Source organism: Diceros bicornis, chromosome 17 (assembly GCF_020826845.1).
Source record: "Diceros bicornis minor isolate mBicDic1 chromosome 17, mDicBic1.mat.cur, whole genome shotgun sequence".
NCBI classification, from domain to species: Eukaryota; Metazoa; Chordata; class Mammalia; order Perissodactyla; family Rhinocerotidae; genus Diceros; species Diceros bicornis.
The window spans coordinates 18,513,108-18,528,844 of NC_080756.1; the positions used below are offsets into that span (position 1 = coordinate 18,513,108).

Below are 15,737 nucleotides of genomic sequence, written 5' to 3' on the forward strand. Positions count from 1 at the left end.
GATGACTCTGAAGCTAGGACCCACACATACCCATCTCCTTATCTACTAGTTAGTAGTAAAGAAAGGACAGAAGTCTTACTACTCCTGCACCTTCTTCCCAAACACACTGCGGTCCTCTTTTCTTCCTCCATTAAGGTGGTAATCTTTAACCAGGAGTGCTTATCAGAGACTCCTACGGAGAACTTTTCAAATATATAGATTCCCAGCAAATCTCCTGCACATTGTGATTCAGTAAATGTGGGGACAAGGAGCCCAATACAGATGAGGCCCTGCCTGGCCACAGAAAAGGAAACCAATTAGCAGCTGAAATTCACTGAGTGTTTATAGCCCACCAGGCACCTGGCTAAGGGCTTTACATGGATTAACTTAGTGAAGCCTCACAATAAACTTACAGAGTAGATCCTATTATTATCTTTATTTTACAGAGAAGAAAGTGAGACGTAAAGAGGTTTAGATTACCCAAGGTCACACACTGTGCCAGCGGAGGAGCCCGAATCTCAAGCCTAGAAGTCTGACTCAAGAGCCTACACTACTGCATTTTGCCTCCCTAATCTAAGATATTTGTTTACTCCTAAAAAGCTCCAGTTGACCTTCTCTGGCCCCAAATTATCCCCAATGTGGGTATCTTCCAAAAGCCACATCAGTTCTGAGGCCACTCTGGGGCACAAACCTCTCACTTTGGGTCCACTGAAATCTAGGTGAGGAAAGCATCCCTAGGCCACAAGAGATAGATGGTCACCAGTCCTGGTCACCCATCTTGCCAATCACCAGAAAGTACTGTGTCTAAGTGAGCGTGGAAGCACACTAGACAAATACAGCCCCTACCCTCGAGCAACTTAGCATCTCCAACTAGTGCCTAAATGTCTTATTAACAAAAAGAGAAAACAGTCACTCCTAATAATCTTACCATTTTTATCCATGGAATGTGGATCAGATTGCTTCTTGCCAACCTCAGCAAAGGAGCGAACAATGGGAATGAGATTATTTCTCTTCTTTTCATTCTGATGATGATGCTTTTTGAGAAGGGCTTCCCGTACTTTAACCCTGATGCTGTCATTCAGGTCACTGAACAGTTCTTGCTGGTCCAGGATCAGGTCTGGAAAGTAGGCGCTAACATGAACACTCAAACTGACGGTCAATGAACCCAAAGAGGGCAACATCGGGTCTGGGGTGATGGGTGAGGGGCAAGGAGGAGGGGAAGCAGTTCTACCAGTATCACTGAAGTACAATTTTCACTTCAGTGCCTGAAAGAGCTAGTAGATGATAGCAGCTGTGACAAGTTATACTTTATTCATGTAACAAATCATTATTATTAGAAATAGAAACTATTGAGCACTTAATATGTGCCAGGAACTATACCACGAACTTTACACACTTTATCTAATCTAATCCTTATGGAAACCCTGAGAAGTAGGTAGTATTATAACAATTATTACAGATCATGAAACTGACACCCAAACATTACAAAATTCCCCAAGGTCTCATGTCTAGTAAGCTGCAGAGCTGGGATTCAAACCCAAGACTGTCTGACTCAAGCCCACAATATTACTCATTTTGTTCTGTCATCTGCCAAAGTGCCTCTACCTTCCCTTCCTCCAAGATTTTAACATTGCTGTGATTGTCAGGAGGAACTATAACGTAGAAGTCCAAATGACTATCTGAAGTGGAAACTATAAGAATAATTCAGTTAACTAAACATCCAGACAACTACCACCAAGCATCAACCTTTAACCTGTCAAGCCAAGCAGAACAGAAAGGAAAAAATCCCAACACCTGCTTCTGAGAGGTGGCCAGCACAGCAGCCAACAGTATGGCTTCTAGAGCTGGAGGCCCACATTCTATCCCACTTCTACCACTTTCTAGCTGTGTGATCTTGGGTAAGTTATATAACTTCCCTGTACTTCAGTTTCTTCATCTGTACTATGGAGCTCATATTATCACCCACCTTAGAAGCTTGTTATGGAAAAGTATTGAGATAATATATAAAGTGCTGATTCACAGTAAACACTTATGACAGTTTCCCTATCCTTAGTACTAACATGAATACTTCAGGTGCCCAATGTGAAGAAGCAGAGCAGTTTTACTCCAATCCTACATACCTATCCTCAAGCCTCCCAAAAACTTCAACGTACCCTCAACTCCAGCTCCATCCATGACTATCCAAGTGCTAGAAGCAATAAATAAAGAAAACCTATTTCGAACATTCAACCAAAGCTCTGTTTCTCTGTCTTTATATTGATTGGTTCCTTGCCCCCATATTATTAACATGCTTTAGGATCCTTCATCTTTTTTCTTTTTTAATAATTTTATTTATTTATTTTTTTCTCCCCAAAGCCCCAGTAGATAGTTGTATGTCATAGATGCACATCCTTCTAGTTGCTGTATGTGGGACGCGGCCTCAGCATGGCCGGAGAAGCGGTGTGTTGGTGCGCGCCCGGGATCCAAACCCGGGCCGCCAGCAGCGGAGCCCGCGCACTTAACCGCTAAGCCACGGGGCCAGCCCTAAGATCCTTCATCTTAAAAAAAAAAAAACAAATAGAAGAGTGTCCACCCCAGGTCCCCCTCCTTTATTCACTGCCTCCTCTCTGAGGAGGAGGAAAGGAAAATTCCTCAGCCTGTAATTTGGCTACTTTGATGAAAGTGCTTTTGATAAAATCATCAATAACCTTCCAGTTGCTAAAACTGAAGGATGTTTCTAGTCCTTACCTAACCTGACCTCTCTGCAGCATTGGACACTGATAAATTGAAACTCTCTCCCCTCTTGGCTTTTGTAGCGGGTTGAATGGTGTCCTTCCAAAAGATATGCCTATGTACTAATCCCCCAGAACCTGTGAATGTGATTTTATCTGTGAAAAGGGTCTTTGCAGATGTAATTAAGGACCTCGAGATGCGATCATCCTGGATGATACTGACAAATATCCTTATAAGAGAGACACCAATGAGAAGTCCATGTGAAGACAGAGGCAGATTGGAGTCATGCAGTCATGAGCTAATGACACCTGGAGCCACTAGAAGCTGGAAACTCAAAGGAGCAAGGAATAACCTTCCCCTAGAGCCTTTGGAGGGGCCACAGGATCCCATCAGTGCTGACCCCTCCCTGGGTCCCCATGTGATCCCAGAGAGGCAGAATTACTTGGATACTTGAAATGGAGAAAAGTTTGGAGAAACCTTTATTTAACCTGTCCAGCCAAATAGAGCCAAGCTGAGGGAAAAATCCTCACGTGCACCCAGGTGTTTCTCAAACTCCATTTCCAAAACATAGCAACTTAACACTCAACTACACCAGGAGACTCCATCAGACATCGCTCCTTCACATCTGGCTGAAGAAGTGGGGGTACTTTGGCTCGATTTCTTACACCTCTTCCCTAGCTGCCATATTTAAAAAATCTTTAACTCTAACTCCTTTTTCTCTGCACAACTCCCAGTTGCCCCTTTCTCTAATCATTACCCAAACATCTCTCTGTTGTTGCACTTATTTTAATTGTTCCATGGCTATTTCCCCCACTAGAAGGTGAGCTCCGTGAGGACAGGAACAGCATCGTGTCTTTATTCTTCTATGCCTAGCATAAACAGATACAAAATAAATGTTTGCTGAATGAACAGGCAAACGGAAGACTAAACACCATGTCATTTGAATCCCATAATAAGCCTGTGAAACAGAGTAGTTTCTTAGTTTGAAACTCATCCCACAGCTAAGGACATTGAGGTCAGGAAGGTTAAATAACTTGCCTAAGGACACACAGCCACTTTATTTTTTCCTTTACGCCACACTGCTTAATTTACACAAATGTTCCTCTGTTTTCCCTCACCTAACCTTACCTGAAATTTCTTCTATGCTGTTTGCACGCATGTCCAGAAGGACTGTTCCATTAATAAGGCAGCTCCTTAGCTCAAAGAGACTGTGCAATGAAAGGGTTGCCACATAAGGCTTGCTCCAGCGCTCTCCTCCGTCCTCAACATCTTCTTCAAACTTCAGCCACCTGAAAGCATTACAAATAGCTGGATGCCAAAGATAGAAAATGAGGAATTTTCGAGGGAATTTTTAATGTAGGCCACAAAGAAAGATATCTGAATAAACATATTGAACATCATAATCTAATCTATATGTTCAGGGTACATCGGTAAGTGAAAAAAGCAAGTTATAAAACAGTGCAAAATTGAGTATAGTTTGAGTCAATCTTTATTTAAAGAAAATTTAAAAAACACAAACTTGCACATGTATAAGACACCACATGTTATATTCCTCATTATCCCTGGGGTAGTAAGATTACACATAATTTTCATCTTCTTCCTTTTGCTTATCTTTATTTTCTAATTTTCTATAATGAGCATGCATTACTTGTGCAATTAAAAAACTAGATCTAATCTACATTATTTGGATACACTGACAAATCACATTAATAAAATGAAACTATTTTTCTTTTTTAAAAAGCCAATCTGTGTGACCTTTAGAAGTTTACAAAGACAGAATGACAAGACTCATTGCCTTTTCGCTTGGTCTCAGGTCGACTGGCTTGTTAATCCTCTCTACCCATAGAAAACGTCCACGGATACAGCAGGCATCCAGGAAGAGTTGTTCCAGTGAGAGCTGGAGCCACGCTTGGCTACTTACCCTCCCTGCCTTCTTCCCTGAGGCTCAGGCATGCTGGCTTTGCATCTCCATAAGCCTCACTGGTCAGTTACTACAGAGCCCTAGACATGGCCTTGGTTTAATCTGAGGGCTCTTCTGGGGTCAGAGCCTCAGACAAGCATGGTCATTCTACAACCTCTCCAGGAAGCCTACTGTCAGGCTGGCTATAATACCAAAAGTCTCTATGAGGTTGGATTGTCCCTTAGGACACCTCAAAAATTTTGGAACTTCCAGTGAATTAAAACCCAAACGAGGGGCCGGCCCCGTGGTGTAGTGGTTAAGTGCGCGCGCTCTGCTGTTGGCAGCCCGGGTTCAGATCCTGGGCGTGTACTGATGCACCACTTGTCAGGCCATGCTGTGGCCGCATCCCATATAAAGTGGAGGAAGATGGGCACAGATGTTAGCCCAGGGCCAGTCTTCCTCAGCCAAAAAGAGGAGGATTGGCATGGATGTTAGCTCAGGGCTGATCTTCCTCACAAAAAAAAAACCCAAATGACCCTATGGTTCAGTTGCAGGAAAACTCTGGACCTATGCTATGTCTGCTGGGCTAGGTCCAAACCAAGGTGGCCCCACTGGGCATCTTCTAAGCCAGACCTATCCTATTAAGACAGCCCATGAACTACTCTTGTCCATAAACAAATGAGAGAGGATTCCCTTAAAGGTTCCATATTTCTGTCACCAATCCCAGGCCCAAGGTCAATTGGCATAGGTGTTATCAGAGACATCACAAAGAGGCCAACATCAAGACTTCCCACAGAAGACTCTGGAACATCAGTTTCCATGTCAGTCATCACTTCTCCCATGAAGAAATAAAAAGTAGGCAGGCCTGTCACTTGCTGAGGGGCACACATTTGCTTACCCAAGCAAATCGCGACCCAGGTCATTTTAGGCCTCACCTGGCTGTCTCCTTCCACTCGGCATCTTCTCCCTCTTTCATACAGATCTCGTCCAGCTCCGTGAACAGATCATGAGGCACATGCTCCTCATCGTCCTCAGTGCCAAGAATGAACTGAACACGCTGAGATGGTGTGTCTGGAAAATCAACCACAGAGAAAGGCCTGCTCCCAGCCTCTCCTTAGAACAGAAATAGCATTCTGCCATACTTAGCACATCTGGGGGCCTTACAACTTCAGGAACATACAGAAGACAATCTTGAACACAGATCAAAAAGATTTTTTACCCTCATAAAAAGAAAAAAAAAGCTATTCTGTAGAAGTAGTTTCACGGGAGGAAAAAATTATTAACTAAGTCCACCTGAAGAAAACACACAAGAAACTGGAAATCTGACAAATTCGATCAAAAGGAGTGGCTAATTCTCTAGCACATGATTTCACCTACTATGATACTGATTTTGGGGGCCTGAACTGTGAAGTTTTCAGGAAGATACTTTGACTCTTAGAGGCATTTCTTCTTGGAAGCAAGCTCTGAAAACTCTACAGAAAGGCTACAGAACCGAGACCCCCTGCTTGATGTCCACACATTCCCTCAGCCTCCCCAAGCTCCCCACCATGGATACCCACCCTCTCTCCCGAGGGTGTTACCGTGGGCCAGGGCCTCCAGGCCTTCCTCCCCCTGGCTGGCTCCTTTGCCCCGCCCTCGTCTTCGGTGCTTCTGGCCATGGGTTCTGTGGTGCCGATGGCTCTGCCGGCCCAGCGGCATCCGAACCCCAACGTACAGAGTTCTATGACCTGAAAAGAAGCAGAAGGTCTGTAGAGAGAACTCCTTTAGTAAGAGGAGTCCAGTATATTTAAGAGAGGGAAAAAAATTTACAGTTCTTTGGCCTGGTCACGACTCTGGAATGACAAAGCTTCAAAGGCCTCCAGGACTAAAGATGCAGAGATCTTGGAGTTGGAGGTCTCCTCCATCCTGCATGTAGCTGCCAACCTCACAGGAGTGTTGTTAAGATCAAAGGAAATAATGAGTGTGAACATGATTTGCAAAGCCCTGATGGTCTAGTGGTTAAGATTTAGGGCTCTTATCGCAGTGGCCCAGGTTCGTGTTCCAGTCATGGAACCACACCACCCAGCTGTCGGTTGTCATACTGTGGTGGCTGTATGTTACTGTGATGCTGAAAGCTATGCCAGGGTATTTCAAATACCAGCAGGGTCACCCATGGTGGACAGGTTTCAGTGGAGCTTCCAAACTAGGAAGAAGGACCTGACCACCCACTTCTGAAAAAATTGGCCATGAAAACCCTGTGAATAGTAGTGGAGCATTGTCTGATATAGCACTGGAAGGTGAGAGGATGGTGCAAAAAGACCAGGCAGGGTTCAGCTCTGCTGTCCACAGGGTCGCTAGGAGTTGCAATCACCCCCACGGCACTAACAACAAAAGGCCAATACAGATGCTAGCTGTTATTACAACAATTTGACTGAGTGGTTGAAAAAAAGCAGTAAAGTCACTCTATGACAACTGCAGCAAGTCTTGGCAGGGGGGCAGCTTAGAAAAGTGGTTAAGTGCTCCAGTCAACCTGCCTGGCTCTAAAACTTGACTTCATCGTTAGCTGTGCGACCTGGAACAAGTTCTCTAATCTACCTTTGGCCTGAAATTTATACAATGTTATAAACCAATGTTACTGCAATAAACAAAAAATTAAAAAATACATATATGTTAAAACAACAAAAAAAATAAAATAAAATAAAAAGAATACAAGAGCCAGCCCTGATGGCCTAGTGGTTCAAGTTTGGCGCACTCTGCTTCGGCGGCCAGCGTTCGGTTCCTGGGTGTGGAACCCACACCACTCGTCTGTCAGTAAGCCATATCATGGTAGCGGCTCACATAGAAGAACTAGACGGACCTACAACTAGAATATACAACTATATACTGGGGCTTTGGGGAGGAAAAGAAGACAGGAAGATTGGCAACAGATGTTAGCTCAGGGTGAATATTTCCCAGCTGAAAAAATGAATACCAAAAGCCTATTATTTAAACTCAGAAGTTTGAGCAGTAAATAAGATGATGTATATAAAATGTTTAACACAATGCCTTGAATAAATTTTAGCAGCTAATACATTCTAGGATCAGTTTCCATTATTTTCTTTCTGCGTTGTAGAATACACAATCTAGAAAAGAAGAGACTAACTACAAATCACAAGGAGCGTGAGGCTGGGGTTATAGGGAGAGATATTAAATATTGTACAAAAAGAGGGAACAAGAGAAAATATGTGACCCAGAAGCATCCCTCTATAAACCTTATTTTATTCTGTTCACCACTTCTAGGCCTCTCTCACCTCCTCCTGGCTTCACTTGCCTTCCTGTCAAGCCTGGAGCCCAGAATCAGTAGCTTCAAGGATGCTACCACCCCCGACACATAGAGCCTTGGTTTTCCCCCATTTCTGCCCAGTTACTGCTGCTCAGCACCCTAGGTCTCAGGCTGACCCCCCACATCTCCCACCACAGAAGCTGTTCCAGTCTTTAGTTTTCAAATCCACAACTTTATCCATGGTTCCTCCCTCTGAACAGTGACCTCCCTTCATATTTTGCTGAGAAGACTTGGCCCCCTCATGTGAGCTCCCTCCATTCCAGCCTGGCTCACTTTCCTCCCCAGCTTCTCCTCCCTGCCAGGCTAATGAGCATCACCTCCCAGCCATTTGGAGTCCTACTCCATCTCCATCTGTTATCAGATGCCTTTGATGGCTCTGTAGGAAGTAAGGTAATGCTGAAATCTCAGAGAAGAAAGGCTCTTCCTTCTCTAGGAAGTTTTTTTGGTCCAATCAATTTTCACAAACATTAGCCAACCACAGTGCCTGCCTTTTGAAAACACCAGAGAGACAGGCAGAAATGAAAACAAGCCCCAGTAGGGATCAGAGCTAAGAAGGACAAAGTGGCTGTCAGAAAATTAAGCATCAGTTTCTAGGCTGGGGACTCTGAAACAGGGACTTAGATTTTCTGAGTGAAATTAGCAGAAAAGATGACAAACAAATGGACAGCAGGAAATGAATAAAGCACCAATAAAACCCAGTCCATCTACCTGAATTCTGCAGTCCAGTGACTTCACTGAACTAATCCTGTGGTCACTTTGCCGGCCATTCAACTACTCTCCTACCCACACAGTCTTCCTCTCCTTCATCTACCTATCAGCTCACCCAAATTCCACCTCCTCCCCAACTAATTCTCTATTCATTTTTTCCAGTTATTACCAAACCTACTCTTTAGGGGCTATCTGTGTGCAAATACAAGTATTCATTTTATAAAACTTATGGGAAAGACGTAATATTAGTGTATATTTTTAAAAATAAGTATGTATACACATACACACAGCAATCATTAGTGAACTGGGACTGAATCTTGTAGAGCAGGACAGAAATCACAGGTGTGACCCACCCTGCAGATGGAGATTGGGCCTACCAACATAGAGTGCATTCCAAACACACTGTTTCCCAGCACACACACAGAGCTCATTAGCACAGACGAAAGGGTGTTCACTCCCCTGGGCCACAGGACAACTCTAAGTCAATAACCGCAGGGGGGAATCTAACACGTGGAGCAGATGCAAGCCTTTTTTTTCTTTTAACCTATAAATATGACCAAATGGCTCTTACCTCTATTAAAAACTCATTAGAAAGTACTACACTTACTCTAGGATTCACAGGTCTAACAGTTAACCAGGAATAATGATCTGCCAGAAAAAATGGGAAAAGCCATTCCCCTAACTAAATCCACTGCTCCGTGTTCCTCTGGGACTAGGAGAGGCCACTGAAGCACAGCATGGACTATTGCTCTTCGTGAGTTTACCTTTGGAAATCTGTTCTAATGCTTGCTTTTGATGCTTCCCATATATAAAAAAAGCAACGTCATGGTTTAATGCACCTTCTCCTACTGATGGAACTAACTTACGCAAAAAGATGCACGTTTACAAAAGTCGCTAACAGTGTCTGGAGACTAAATCTCAGAAGTAGTTCTGAAAATGGGAGAGGGAATGGTTTGCGTCACATGGAGTAGAAGTTATGCAACAAAGGGGAAGGAAGACCCAGAGATTTATCTGTGGCCACAGAACTTTGTATCGCGGCATACATATCGAATCAGAACACAATTTACTTGTCTTCCATCGAAGTGGGACTGATTTTATTCCATGCCTTCAAGAGACAACACCTCCCTGCAAGCAGCCTCACTGAGTCCTAGGGCTGCCCTTGGAGTGAGTCAGGGTGAGCCCCCAGCATGGCCAATCCTACAGCAAATCCCAACGCCCCCTTCTCCTCTCTGGAGCCAGTCTAGAACCACATGGGGCTGAGGAGTGGGAACCATTTGTCCTCCATTTGCCTATATTGCTTTTTTTAAAAAGTGCTAACATAAATCAGATTCATACTATTCTAGTTTTCAAAAAGGTCTATGTATAAAGGACCATTTCCCAACACACTATCCTCTAGCAATGCTATCATCATAGATGGCTTGCCTTTCCAGCAAAATGGGGAATGCATAAGGAATAGATGAAGTCATCCTGAGAAGATGCTCCTACTGCCAATCACTCAGCCAACCTCTGTGGATGGAACCCAATCCTCAGGATCCAAAAGAGTTTGCCCAGGTTTATTATTCTATTCCCAGCAGACAAGAGTGTTCACAAATGGGTACCTCCTTACTGAGCACAAAAGTCTAGTGGGCCAAGACAACCACACTGAGAGCAACAGTGCCCCCAGGGTGCAATGAGAGGGTAGAGAGGCAATAGGATGATCAGGGTAGAAGAAGGGATGGGGCAATACATAAAAATGTCTATATGATGGAGCAAGATGTTGAGGTTGGGTGGCCAATGCTGGGCAGTGTGGCAGAATTCCATGCCAGCCAGTCTCACCAGCTATTAGGCTAGATGACCCTGAGCAGTTTCCCACCGTGTACAACAGGGATGATACCTAGCTCACTGGGCTGCTGTCGTGATAAAAATGACAACTTGTACCAAGTGCCTAATCAAACGCCTACCACACAGGGGCGTTCAACAATATCAGCCTCTCGCCTCCACACCCTTTCCTTCTTCCGCTTTCTCCCAGTTGCTGAAACCCACATTGGCTCTTCTTCTATCTGGTCCAAATAACTTGGAAACCTTAACCTTTATATACCCGAACTCCACTGACCGCCACAGAGCCACCCACGTAAGTTCTCACAGTAACAGGCCCGGAGGCTGAGTCAGCCTCTACAGCTCTCCATCTCCCCATCCAAAGGACAAGTTTTCTCTGGGGATTGTACAACTTTGATGAAAAAAATGTCACGGGAACAAGCAGTACGGAGAGAACATTTCACATGCTGTCTCAGTCATTATAAAGTTGCTGCATCATAGCCTTCAACATTGCAGGGGATGTGGCAGAGGTTTCACAAAGGCTTTTGAATCACGTGTGGGTTCTCATTAAAGCTGCAGTGGACACAAGCCTTTCTTTAATCCAACTGAGCATCACCACTTATCAGGAAATGAAGCCCCACGGGAAAAAGCAAAGCAGAAGGACACCACACCATGGTCATGTGGGGAGCTGGGGGTGGGGAGGGGAGAAAGAAAGAGCCTTAATAAGGTAAACCAGACAGAGCTGGTCAATTAAAACGCCTCTCCCTTCCCTTCCACTTCGGTGGGGTTTTTAAACAACTCTGTGCTGTGAACTCTTAAAGAACATGCTATAGGTGTGTACATATTTTGCATTTTCTTATTTAGATGAAAACACCAGGGCAGAAATGGTTACAGTTAGAATGAGAAGAGCAAATATTCGAAATGGGGTAAAAACGGAGTTTTATAGCCAAACTGAATTTTTAAAATTATTTGTATTTTATTTTCTTTTAAAATTTTGTACACATTTATATTTATATTTCCAGGCAATTGTCAAGAATCAATAAACTGTTCTGAGTCCTTTACATTCTTCAGGAAGAGGTCATTTATTAATATGTATATTGGACTTTACAGCGCTGAACACATTGTCTCACATGCTGTCTATTAGATCCTAACAGTAAGACAGGTATTAGTATCCCTACTTTTACTTAACAGATGAGGAAATTGAAGCTAAAGGAAATTAGGTGATTTTCCCCCAAGGTCTTACAGCTAGTGAGAAAGATTGAGGACTTAAACCCAGGTCTTCTGATGGCAAAGCTGACCCTCCCACACCAGGCTGCCTCTCGCTCATTTCCCCCGTTACGCAGAACAGCACTTCCTACCTTCCAACTCTTCCTTCTCATAGTGAATGTTGAGAATTGTGCTGGTCCCACCCTGATCCACCACAGCTTCTTCATCTGGTCTCTGCTGAAACAGAAATAAGTAGCCATAGTAAAACCCATACATTCATTCAAACACTCGTTTAAGTACCATGTGTATACCAGACCCTTTACCTAACACTTGGAGGGAGAAACACAATGGTTTACATATATGTTTAATTTGAACCTCACAATAACTTTGAGACACAAACATGGCAGCCATTTTCTTTCTCGTCTTATGAATGAGCAGCCTGAGACTCAGAGAACATTAAGTAATTATTGCCCAAGGTCACAAATGTGGTAAGAGGCAGGGCTGGGAGCGAGCCCAGGTCTTATGACTGCAGATCTCGTGCCTCTCTCTCCTCCCCACTCCACCCACGCATCTGTAGACCAGGTTGGCATTTTGTGAGTGGTGTCAACCACGTTGTCTTATTTGGTATAAATCAGTCTCCTTGACCTCTCTGCAGTACTTGAGCCCGTGTACCATTCTGTCCTTGAAATTCTCCATCCTAATTCCTCTAACCACATCTCCTCTGTCTCATCCTAATGCTCTTCTTCTTCCTCTCACCATCATTCCCAAGGAAGAGCGCTCGACCTTTCGTTTCCCTCACTCGAGTCTCACAGTGTCAACAGCAGCCTGAAACTGTGCGGCTCAGTATTTGACAACCCACTGTGATGCCACACCTCAAGAGCCATGTGTCTAAAACCAAACTAATCTTCCTTCCCAAGTGAGCAACCTGTGCTCATTTACGTACTCCTACCCACGGCACCATCATTTCTTAGCCCACGTTTGAAATCTCAAACTTACTTATTCATCCATTCCACATGTATTGAGTGCCTATTATATGCCTTCAGGGAAACAGTTCTCTTTTCTTGTCACGACCTCCTTTGCAATTTCTCTCAAATTCACTCTCACCTCCCATCCACTGTATCCCAGATTTTCCAGTCCTTTCAGTCATACTGGACATTTTTTCATTTCTGGAACCATGCTCACTTTCTTCCTGAGTGCTGCTCCCTCTGCTTACAACTATCACCCTCTCCCTGCTACCCCCGCCCGCACCACCAGCAGCCAATACTTATTCATCATCCCATAGATCTCGGCCTAACTGCACTTCTTGGAAGCCTTTCCTGACTACCTCTCTTGTGAACTAAGCTAGGTCCTCCCATTCACACGCCCTCATAGCACTCTGCACTTCTCCTTAGTAACGAAATGTCTCTGCTCCTTAAGGGAGGGACCATATCTGTCTTCCTCACCACTGTTTCCCCAGCACTCTGAAACAGACTTCTCACATAGTAGGGGCTCAATTAATCTTTGTTAAAAGAATAGATATAATGGCACTTACCTTATCAAGACCTTGAATTATTTCAAAAAAATCTTAGCTGCTTTCGATGCCAATCTATTTCCCTGACCAAACCTGCAGCTCCAGCCAGGCTCACAATCCCACAGGCACTGGGCACATTCCCACCTTCATGCCTCTGTCACACTGTCGGGTCACCTAACAGGCCCCTTCCCCAACTCTCCAGCCCACAAATCCTCACCACCCCCCAGATCCTGCTCAAATTTCCAGCTTACCCTTCTAATTTTACTATTTTTTAGTTACCATCCATTATCCCCAAATAAGTCAACTCTAAACATAAGGCAATCAATCCATTGTCCCAATGAGAAGATTCAAAAAAAAATTTTTTTTTTTTTTTTTGTGAGGAGGATCAGCCCCGTGCTAACATCTGCCAATCCTCCTCTTTTTTTGCTGAGGAAGACTGGCCCTGGGCTAACATCTGTGCCCATCTTCCACCACTTTATATGGGGCGCTGCCTCAGCATGGCTTGCCAAGCAGTGCGTTAGTGTGTGCCCGGGATTTGAACCGGTGAACCCCAGGCCACCACAGCAGAGCACGTGCACTTAACCGCTTACACCACCAGGCCGGCCCCTCAAAAAAAAATTTTTTTTTTTTTTGTGAGGAGATCAGCCCTGTGCTAACATCTGCCAATCCTCCTCTTTTTTTGCTGAGGAAGACTGGCCCTGGGCTAACATCCATGCCCATCTTCCTCCACTTTATATGGGACGCCACCACAGCATGGCTTGCCAAGCAGTGTGTCGGTGCACGCCCGGGATCCCAACCGGCGAACCCCACGCCGCCTCAGCGGAGCGTGTGCACTTAACCACTTGCGCCACCGGGCCGGACCCTCAAAAGAAATTTTTGAGGCCAACTTGAATAAACAAACTTTTAGGGAGGTAGATGAAATAGTCAAATGTCTACTTATAGCATTTTATTTATAAATTTAGTTTTATAGATGTATTTTCATTACATATTATTACTACCATAAAATAATCTCAAAGATATAATATTAAATTTAAAAAGCAAGGTGGAGAAAACTGTATAATTTCCTTTTATCTAAGAAAGGGTGTTGGAACATAAGCATCTGTTACACTTAAAAACATATAAAGGAAGAATGAGCCATAAAAGATTTTTTTAAATAGTCACCTATAGAGGAGGGAGAGAATAGCGTAGAAGAGACAAGAACAGAAACTAGACTTCTTTGAATATACCTTATTTTGTAACTATTTTACATAATTTTTTAAAAATTAATTTATTTATTTTGTGAGGAAGATTAGCCCTGAGCTAACATCCGATGCCAATCCTCCTCTTTTTGCTGAGGAAGACTGGCCCTGGGCTAACATCTGTGCCCATCTTCCTTCACTTTATATGGGACGCCGCCACAGCATGGCCTGAGAAGTGGTGCATCGGTGCGCACCTGGGATCCAAACCTAGGCCACCAGCAGCGGAGCACGCGTACTTAACCAACTGCTATGCCACGGGGCCGGCCCTAGTATTTTACATAATTTTAAAACAAAATTAAAATTTTTAAAAGCAATTCCCAGAAATCAAAAACAAAATGGAAACAAATGCCAAATTGATGGCATAACTATTCTAAGAGAAATTATTCCAAGTAGCATTAAAACATAATAAACTGACTGAACAGCCTTAGTGGCATATACCCTAAGGACAAAAAGAATTTTAAAAGATCATAAACTATTTTTTAGTTATCATATTGTGGGTTGTAGTGCTGGTGTTATTATTCTGAGATTGTGGCGTATTGCGAGATAAAACGAACGAGCAATTATGTGAATTATTCTCTCTCTCAAGATGACTGAGAACTGGGATGCTCAGCAGGGGTGAAAGGAGATAGAGTCGAAAAATGGAAGTCATGTAAAAACCACATAGTCCAAAATTTGAATTGGAAGTATCAACAATAATGTATGATGTATTTTTATCTTTAAATGTTTTTAAATTTATAAATTTCTATTTTCTAGCTCTGTCTACTCAAAAGGCCAAAAAAGTGATCAGCCAGCAGCAATGGGTATCATTAGCACCTAGATGGTGGTCTCTTAAAAGACCATTTTCTACTAAAAGGCACTCAGACAACTGGAGTCACGTCAAAAGGACTCAGGGGCCAACTTACAGACCTCCGTAGCCAAAAATAGGACAATTCAGCATCAATAAGGGTGATAACTGCAATAGATTGAATATACCAAATACATTAAAATCCATGAGTTCATAAGGTCACTAAAAATTAACTAATTGGCCATCACTGGAAGATAATGCTGATAAACCAACTCATGATTTTGAAAACTGGTAAAAATTTATCCTGGTTTTCCTATATAAATTGTATCATAGAGTGGTACCGTAGAGGAGATGAGAGAAGTCTCTTAGTATAGAAGAGAATAAATGATTAAGGAATGTTAGAATTAGAACACCGCCATTTTGCAATCTCTAATGGATTGCATTGATTTTCAACGGCCACTAACATCACAAAAAGAGAGACAACCAGACATTATATGCCTGCTAATGGGAGACCATATCACCACCCATGAGGTAATCTTACCAAATAAATTGTCCCTGAATCCGATCCAGTCTCTAAATCCAAATACCAATTTACTGAAAATATA

The 15,737-nt window shown here is 43.4% G+C and overlaps 2 protein-coding genes across 5 annotated transcripts in view; one reads left to right on the plus strand and one right to left on the minus strand.

Annotated features, from left to right (window-relative positions):
• SLC4A8 (solute carrier family 4 member 8) overlaps positions 1-15,737 on the minus strand; it is a 73,116-nt gene that overhangs the window by 47,934 nt on the left and 9,445 nt on the right. For 2 of the 4 annotated variants that reach the window (XM_058558237.1, XM_058558236.1), the window contains exons 2-6: positions 11,753-11,834; positions 6,172-6,318; positions 5,527-5,662; positions 3,820-3,980; positions 908-1,096 (exon numbers count right to left, since the gene is read on the minus strand). In XM_058558237.1, coding sequence (XP_058414220.1) covers positions 908-1,096; positions 3,820-3,980; positions 5,527-5,662; positions 6,172-6,318; positions 11,753-11,834 — 715 coding nt within the window. Of the gene's footprint in view, positions 1-907; positions 1,097-3,819; positions 3,981-5,526; positions 5,663-6,150; positions 6,319-11,752; positions 11,835-15,737 lie in introns of all 4 variants that reach the window. The other 2 variants (XM_058558235.1, XM_058558234.1) reach the window with 1 other exon arrangement.
• The window catches only part of GALNT6 (polypeptide N-acetylgalactosaminyltransferase 6), a 74,404-nt gene continuing 64,165 nt past the window's right edge, over positions 5,499-15,737 (plus strand). Inside the window, exon 1 of the mRNA XM_058558241.1 lies at positions 5,499-5,509. The gene's annotated coding sequence lies outside the window, so the exon portion shown is untranslated. The remainder of the gene's footprint in view (positions 5,510-15,737) is intronic.